The sequence below is a fragment of the Abramis brama genome, assembly GCF_963993115.1.
Source record: "Abramis brama genome assembly, chromosome: 11".
NCBI lineage: Eukaryota > Metazoa > Chordata > Actinopteri > Cypriniformes > Leuciscidae > Abramis > Abramis brama.
Window position 1 is genome coordinate 16,387,717 of NC_139973.1, and position 8,689 is coordinate 16,396,405.

Sequence of the window (8,689 nt, forward strand, 5' to 3'; positions counted from 1 at the left end):
ACATACTGTATATCCATACATCAAATGCGGAAAAAATGCTAAAGAAAAATATTACTTAAACTTTGACAAACAGTTTGAAAATTGCAATTTACAAATGAAATCTCAACCAGTATCTACTTTGTCTCTTGTACTGCATTTACCTTCTTCGGTCTTCGTACATTTGTTACATTCTTAATGCATTTGCATTTTTTATGCTTGGTATGAGGTATTAGAGATTTCTTTAAAAATAAGATAAATTAAGATGCTGCATGAATATTTTTAAAAGGAGATATTAATATTTCAATATACTAGAATTTCAATTATATATATATATAATTGATTTGGTAAAATTTAGTATTGCGTACCCCATACCCCATTGTGGTATTGTATGTAAATGCATGTCCATATAAAATAATGTTAAATATTACATTTTTCAGGACTTTGGGGAAAGGAAGCCCTACTGAAGTCTCAATGTAGAACCTTTTGAGTTTTTTTTAACTAATGATTCTCCCTCTCTATCTTTTCCAGTTCAAGAGAATGTTGAACAGGGAGCTGACGCACTTCTCTGAGATGAGCAGATCTGGCAATCAGGTGTCGGAGTTCATCTCCAACACCTTTCTAGGTAATCACACACATATTCACTCTTTCAATAAAACACCCGCAGTCAGCGCTAAACATTGACTATATAACGAATGCGCCATCGTGGATTGAATTTGGGCTGCGTCATTTCCAGAGCTGAACTGAAGTTTAGACTCACTGTAAGATAAAGGCTATGAAAAAGTGAGAGGTTTGATAAGTTAATTATTTGTGAAAACTATATTACATTAAAAGATCAGACGGCACAAAGGCTCAATTTGTTTGTGGAATGCCGTGAGATGGCATCAGACTTTCATTTCTGCATGAGGAGAGAGATCCCCAATGCAGCAGTTGGAAAAGAGGAAGGGGAGGGTGGAAAGGAGAGCAGAATAAAAGGAGGGAGGGAGGGAGAGATAGAGGGGGATGGTATTCTGCTGTAAAGTAATGCTGACGGTGGAACCCCCAGCACGGAACATCCAGGCAAGAGAACCTGTGACTCATCCAGCTCCTGTGTTCTCATCGAGACGGCATCTCATAGTCACACGAACAGGCACACATTTGTCCCATTACACAAGATATTAACTCTTTGAGATCCTGTTTCACTACAAAAATAATTTCTTAATCTGTATTTTTGTCTTTTAACAACAATTGAAAAAAATTTTTTTAACATTTAAAAAAGTCAAAATATTGCTTTTAAAAAAATATTTTTGCAGTGTAAAAATTGAGATTTAAAATTTGATCAAGAAATTTCTGCAAAAATATTGGTGTACAACTTTGTGGGTGGATTATTTGGGACTAAAAGTGGTTTTATATTCCAGGGATTAAATGTTAGCTGTGAAACATCTGTGTGCTGTGTCACGTGTGACTGCTCACTTTATGCCTCTGCGTTTTCATTATCTGCATCAAAACGTGTGAGTTTAGCAGAGATAGTGAGATTAAATCTGACCCAAACACAATGTCGCTGCTTTTTTTTTTTTTTTTTTCTCTTTTTCTCGAATATATATATATATATATATATATATATGAGAAGGAAACATGCAACAGTGAATCCTGAAAGGAGGGAGACAGAGAGGCGAGAGAAAAAAGAGCTCTGATGGATGTTTGTGAGAAAACAAGCAAATTGGCTATAATGAGCGCTGTGGATGCTCCTCAAGATAAGATCGGAGGCATTTTCTCTTGATCGGGCATCTTTACCACTAGAGAAGGAGAGAAAAACATATAGAGGCTTTCAAGATGAAAGACAAACTCTTCCCATAACATATTACCATTCCCAAACCATTCATAACACAAAAGTACAAACATAGCACCATTCCCATTCTTATGTCCTAGGACATAAGCCCATCTGAATGACTGCGGTACTGATTACGGCACGGGTTCATGTTTAACAGAGACATGAGTGAAGAGGATAATGACTGTAATGAATTAACCAACCCCATATTTCACCTCCTCTCATTCCCCATCAAGCCAGCAGTTATTACTAGATGTTATCACAGTCTTGCAGCGACATGCCAGAGTTTCACAACAAGAGAACAACGTTATCTTCCATAACCGAGAAAATGGAAATAAGAATACTGTCCACTCAGGGCCTGTGGCTTCTTGGGAAAAATTTGGATTAGCATTTCCACATGAGAAAATCCTTAACATGAAGGTTTATGGCATTATTAACTACATTTTTGCCCTCGAGATACGCCCTGCGTGTGCTGCCATTGTTTTTCAATTGATATCTCCTGAGGGTTGACCTTTGGAGATGCCATTTGAGGCAGACACGGGCTCCCCTGCAGTTTGTTGACAGGTCTGTCACAGTGAAAATGGAGAGTGGAACTAAAGGAGAAGGAAAGGAGGGGCAAGCCCCGCTTGAATAGCTTAGTGGCAAAGTCGCTCTGAATTGGGTGTCTGTTCTGCCTTTCAAGGGCAGCGAATCCTGAGAAGCACACGCACGGAGTGCAGATGTGAGCTATTCAGCTATGGCCCTGCACCTGGGCCGAAGGCGTCTGCTTACGTCACTCAGGGAAACATAATACATGGCCACCGGTTTTCCAACAATGGGCTTTTGTGTGGACATATACAGTATGTGTCTGTGTAAAAACTACAATTGAGAGTTTGAGTAATCTGGAATGTGATCTACCAACATCTGACACACTTGTGCATGTTCTGTATAGAAAGATTTAGGGACCATCTTGGTTTCTTGGATACAAGTTAGCAAACGGTCATTTTTCACATTTTCTATGGAAATTTGTTTATGGTTAATAACCACCAGGAAAATGTCCAAAATGGTTCTAATCTTTTGGTTTTTGCTGTTCCTTACAGACAAACAGAATGATATGGAGATTCCCTCGCCTACACCAAAAGCCCGCGAGAAGAAGAAAAAACAGCAGCTGATGACTCAGATCAGTGGAGTGAAGAAAGTGTCCCACGGGCCCATCCTCAACAGCAGCCTCGCTCGCTTCGGTGTCAAAACTGACAAAGAGGATTTACTGGCAAGGGTAGGTAGAAGACTAATACTTGCTCTTTAGTGGGTTTGATTGTAAAAACAAAAAAATCCTGTTGATCTCATGCCCTTGCCTCTTCCCTTTCCAGGAATTAGAAGACCTGAACAAATGGGGCCTGAACATCTTTACCGTTTCAGAGTATTCGAACAACCGGCCTCTAACTTGCATTATGTATGCCATCTTCCAGGTCAGTTCTTCCTCCAGCCTATGACTTCCCACTTTTTGCAACAAAAATGTAATAATGTCCAGAATTGTAATAATATTGCTTCTCTCTGTAACAGGAACGAGACTTGCTCAAGACGTTCAAGATCCCAGCAGATACATTTGTGATGTACATGATGACCCTTGAGGATCATTACCATCAAGATGTGGCCTATCATAACAGCCTTCATGCTGCTGATGTGGCCCAGTCAACTCACACTCTGCTGTCCACACCTGCTCTAGATGTAAGAACGCCTTTTCTTTAGGCACAATTTTAATATTTTTTTCCTCAAAGGACTTCATGTATCTCACCAATTTAAATCTGTCCTAAATAGGCTGTCTTCACTGATCTTGAGATCCTGGCAGCCATTTTTGCGGCAGCCATCCATGATGTGGACCACCCTGGTGTTTCAAACCAGTTCCTCATCAATACAAGTGAGTGTTCTTAAATCCCAACCTACTACCAGCGTAAATTTACTGGTGACACATGGACTAATTGAGTATTTGCTCATTTCTTACAGACTCCGAGTTAGCACTCATGTATAATGATGAGTCGGTTTTGGAGAACCACCACTTAGCCGTGGGCTTTAAACTTCTACAGGAGGACAACTGTGACATCTTCCAAAACCTCAATAAGAAACAAAAGCAGTCACTCCGAAAGATGGTCATCGACATGGTGAGGTTCTTCCTTCCTTGCTTCCTTCCTTCCTTTCTTCCAGGCCATCTGCTTCATTTACACTGCAATGATTGATATGCTAACACATCTTGCTCAATGTTCCCTCTCAACAGGTACTGGCCACGGACATGTCTAAGCACATGAGCTTACTGGCCGATCTGAAGACCATGGTAGAAACGAAGAAAGTGACAAGCTCAGGAGTTTTACTTCTGGACAACTACACAGACAGAATACAGGTACAGGTCTTCCTTTTTTCCATCCCCTCTTAATGAAACTAATTTTCAAACAGTCATTAGGAAATCCAATGATGTCATAATCTCCAGCTAAGATGATTCAGATAAATTAGAGGCACATGATGAATTACAATTGGCTGAAACTTTGATGTTACTTCAGGTTTTGCGGAACATGGTTCACTGCGCCGATCTGAGCAATCCCACCAAGTCTCTAGAGCTGTACCGCCAGTGGACTGACCGCATCATGGATGAGTTCTTTCACCAGGGCGATCGAGAGAGGGAGCGTGGCATGGAGATCAGCCCCATGTGTGACAAACACACCGCCTCTGTGGAGAAATCGCAGGTTAGTTACTGTCTGCTGAGATGTAGCGGTCTGATGGAGGATATGCTAGAATACCCTACATAGTGCTCTACGACATCTAATGTGTTTTTTCTCTCTTCAGGTGGGTTTCATTGACTACATCGTCCACCCGCTATGGGAAACATGGGCTGACTTGGTCCATCCGGATGCCCAGGATATCCTGGACAACCTGGAGGATAATCGGAACTGGTACCAGAGCATGGTCCCCATAAGCCCTTCCCCGCCCTTCGACCAGGCTGACAAAGACGGCAACAGCGGGGGTTCAGGCCCTGACAAGTTCCAGTTCGAGCTCACGCTAGAGGAGGAAGACTCAGAAGGCACGGAAAAAGACGAACAGAGCCAGGGAGACGAGGAAGAGGATGTGGAAGAAGACGACAGAGGGGAAGAAATGGAATCCACTACACTCATCCAGATAGTTACTGAAGACGCCTCACCGGTCGACACATAAGACTCAGCGTCCCTTGATAGGCGGTAGCTATTTTTTCCCATGCAAGAGGAGAAATCTTGCAGTTGATGCTTTTTAAAAAGCCCACATGGGGTGATTTTTTTAGTCCCCCGTGGGAGGAGGATGTCCTGCCCTCCTTGCACTTACGTTTGGAGACAGTTTGTAGGAGCTCTCAGGAAATAAATGCTGCAGACATTTTGGACCTGAACGATTGGCAGGCGACTTTGATAAACATGAAGGATTGGGGCCAACGTGAACAGTTTGTTTGGTTGTTTACCAGGTGGTGAGGAGTAGACACTACTGAGAGGATTTCACTTTTTTTGTACCAACACAAACTTTTTGTAAAGCTATGGGTGTGTGATGAGGTCAAAAACGAACTACTGAAGAACAAGTATTTGTAAAGAGAGAAACTGTTTACTTTTCTGTACCATTTGTCTAAAGACTGTGTGCCTTTTTACTATTGTCTTTTTAATAGTCTTTTATTTATTGAACACATTTTAGTATAACTGTACGTTGAAATGTTTTCATTTTGTAAAGCAAACCAGACCGAACCTGCAGAATTGTTTTATATCTACGCTGGAGAGAGAACTTAGTGTCTTCCTTTGTTTGGCAATATAACTTAATAATCCAAACATCTGACAAACGATCAGAAAACTAAGAAATTATGAAAGAGGCACTTTCTGTTTATTCTATCTACATTTGTGTCAGACTCCGTAACTATGAGCACAAACTGTTTATTTGGAACCATACATCATCCCATTCACATTAGGGTAAGAAATCTGTTAGGGAAATGCATTGTTGCACAAAAAACTTTAAATGCCCTTAAGTATGAAGACCCCATTTACTTAGATTGTAGAACAAAATACAAGCACCCCCCAAAAAAATCTAATCACAAGGGGTCTCGTAATGTACTAAAATCACAGGGAAGCCAAAGCTATATTGACTTAATTCACATTCATTTGCTTTCAATTCATCATAATTGTCTTCCTTACAGCAGCCATTTCCACCCTTCCCATCATACCTTAGAAACAGAATAAAGAAAAACAGTCTAAACTAGCTTTTGTAGCTTTTTACACACTTTGATATAGAACTTTTCCTCATTTGTCTTCTTAACAAAAACAACTTCCTTTCTCCGATTGGCTCACTTTAAAGGTGGGTAAAAAATAATAATATGTAAACTGATTTCCTTCCCCATCTTGTAGAACACCAAGATATGAAAAGAAAAAAAACTACAATTACACTTGTCAAATTTCAACATGCCAGTTTAGTAATGACATTGTAATGGCATTGTCGTTTCATACATTTTGTCACCGTTAAGGTTTAAGTTTGTGTGTAGTTCATGCTTTAAGGTACTTTAACTACCTTATGCTCAAAGTCTCAACAGTGGAAACAGTTAATGGCCAAAGTAGCATGCAAAAGTATGTTTGTGCGCACATATGTACATGTCTACACATTACTGTGTTTGTGTGTATGAGTGTCCATGGGGGCGCTTCATCACCAGCACACGCTTTTCACAACTCCTTCCATTCTCTTTGTTTATATGTGCTCAGATCGGTCCTCTACTGTTTATAACAGTGTATTTATTACTGTTAAATGTACATAGGGAATAATGTTTCTTTGTAAATGGTTTAATTTATATGCACTTGCATTACCGAAAATTGGTGGTGTTTCTTGTGTAGTGGGCTCTTGGACTGAGTCTGTTTTATTTAGTAATATTGTTTATGTTTTAATATAAATAAATATATATTATATATACTATGTATGAATATATTGCACAATTTTCAACTGCCCAGAACAGTAGCCTATGAGACACGCGACCCATTGGTAAAGGGGAGAGTCTGTAGATAAGACATAAATACATACTGTAGACATCTGTCAGATATTAGAAGCTTTGTGTATCACTGTTTGGTGTAACATCGATAAATCAGTATCTCACGAGATTCTCCACAGAACATGGCCCTCAAATATATACAACATTTTGAATGGAGATTGCTAAAAATGGCTCAGAGGTGGCATGTAAATGCACATTGACAGGGGAGGAATTGGTTACCAACATCACAATCTCTGAACCACAATGTGAAATCGATATAATTACGAAAATGTGATCTGTAATTATTTGTGCTAATGTGAACTATTTTTCTGACCTTGTTAGCAGTTTTGAAATTCAAATTGTCAGTAAAACTTTGTTAATCTATATGTTTGAGATCTTTTGGTCCAACTTGCGTCCAAAGGGGTTCAACAGAATTAGTGCTATCTGCATGAGGGATGAGTTTTTATCGTCTGGTTATCCCACATTGTTGCAGGTGAATATTCAATGTTTCACACAATGTATGGTAATAATATTGTATATTGTGTTTAATAAAATCTGAAGCTACTTTTCTATGAAGTGATTAAAGACAAAGCATGAATATACTCCATGTGTAAATCTCCTTCTTCATAGCTTTTCTTTTTGTTATTTGACCTTTAGTTTAGTTAAATCAATCTGTCAAAATTAGTTTTGAATTCATCCATTTGATAGTCTAAAAGCATAAAACAGTACATTATCATAATGAAATAAATCATTATAAAAATTAAATAGTACAGCATTTACTGTTTCTATTCATTTTGAACAAATAAATGCAGCCTTGTTGAGCATATGATGCTTTTTTCAAAAACATTAAGAATACAAATATTAGCTTTGAACCTTGATCTTATATGTGACCATATTTGCATTTGAACCCTTTGTGAGGTTGTCTTGTTTGAAGCTGAATCCACTGTGACAGGTCACATCGCATCCAGTGAATATCGGTCCTGCACTGTTCCTCGAGCCAAGTCAGCCCTCAAATGACACAGTCCTCTGAGTAAAGTCTGTGTGTGTGAATCATGCAGAGGCCTTTTGCCCAGAATTTATGTAAGACAAGAAGGAAAGTACAGCTATAGGGAGTTAGATTAACACGGGCCAATTCAGGCCGTTATCCATGTTTCATATTCATCTGATTATTTGAGATGAATTGCCAGTGTAGCTGAAAGTTTAGTTAAGGCTGAAGGTGTTGTGGTCATTCAGAAATGACCTACTTACCAACTTATAAACAACTTTAAACCAAATTTAAGCCATCTTAAAAATTATCTTATGTCGTTGTTTAACTAACTAAATAAATTTAGTTGTAATTTATTTATAATTTTTAAGATTATAAATAAACATATGCACACAAGCAAACATTTTCACACATCACATGCCTTGTTTTTAATCTCAAGCATGCACCTATCTGACACTGTTGTGAAACTGAACACACTTTATATGGACTAAATTGTTTATTGTGAAAATGTCTATACATACGGGATAGTTAATACAATTTATTTCACTATTTGTTCAGTAATCATGTAGTTTTAGCATGTTTTTTTAAATGTAATTATTATTTTTGATGATTTATCATAATATTGAAAGTCTGAGTGCCGCACAACAGAAAAAAACAATGTACTTTATGGAAGATAGCAAAAGTAAACTTTGAAGGCATGATACAAACTGGGACATAAAAGGGTTTGAAGTTTGAACACTGACCTGTATGCATATACTCTACTATGTTTTCAGTGAATCCCAGTTATACATAGTTATAGGAGAACCATAAAATAAATGCCTGACATAAAATAACCAAGGTCATTGCTCTCTCACATTCAAGCACCTTGCCATAATGCAAATAATCTACAAATGTAATGTTGATTACTGTTACTGATAAATTCAAGATGGAGTGC

The 8,689-nt window shown here is 38.5% G+C and overlaps 1 protein-coding gene across 5 annotated transcripts in view; it reads left to right on the top strand.

Annotated features, from left to right (window-relative positions):
- Positions 1–6,176, top strand: part of pde4ba (phosphodiesterase 4B, cAMP-specific a) — a 160,154-nt gene extending 153,978 nt beyond the window's left edge. For all 5 annotated transcript variants that reach the window (XM_084128311.1, XM_084128312.1, XM_084128313.1 and 2 more), the window contains 9 exons: positions 508–601; positions 2,863–3,038; positions 3,133–3,231; positions 3,326–3,490; positions 3,581–3,680; positions 3,767–3,921; positions 4,035–4,157; positions 4,315–4,497; positions 4,598–6,176. In XM_084128311.1, coding sequence (XP_083984437.1) covers positions 508–601; positions 2,863–3,038; positions 3,133–3,231; positions 3,326–3,490; positions 3,581–3,680; positions 3,767–3,921; positions 4,035–4,157; positions 4,315–4,497; positions 4,598–4,963 — 1,461 coding nt within the window. In that variant the 3' untranslated portion in view covers positions 4,964–6,176. The remainder of the gene's footprint in view (positions 1–507; positions 602–2,862; positions 3,039–3,132; positions 3,232–3,325; positions 3,491–3,580; positions 3,681–3,766; positions 3,922–4,034; positions 4,158–4,314; positions 4,498–4,597) is intronic.
- Positions 6,177–8,689: the final 2,513 nt, after the last annotated feature.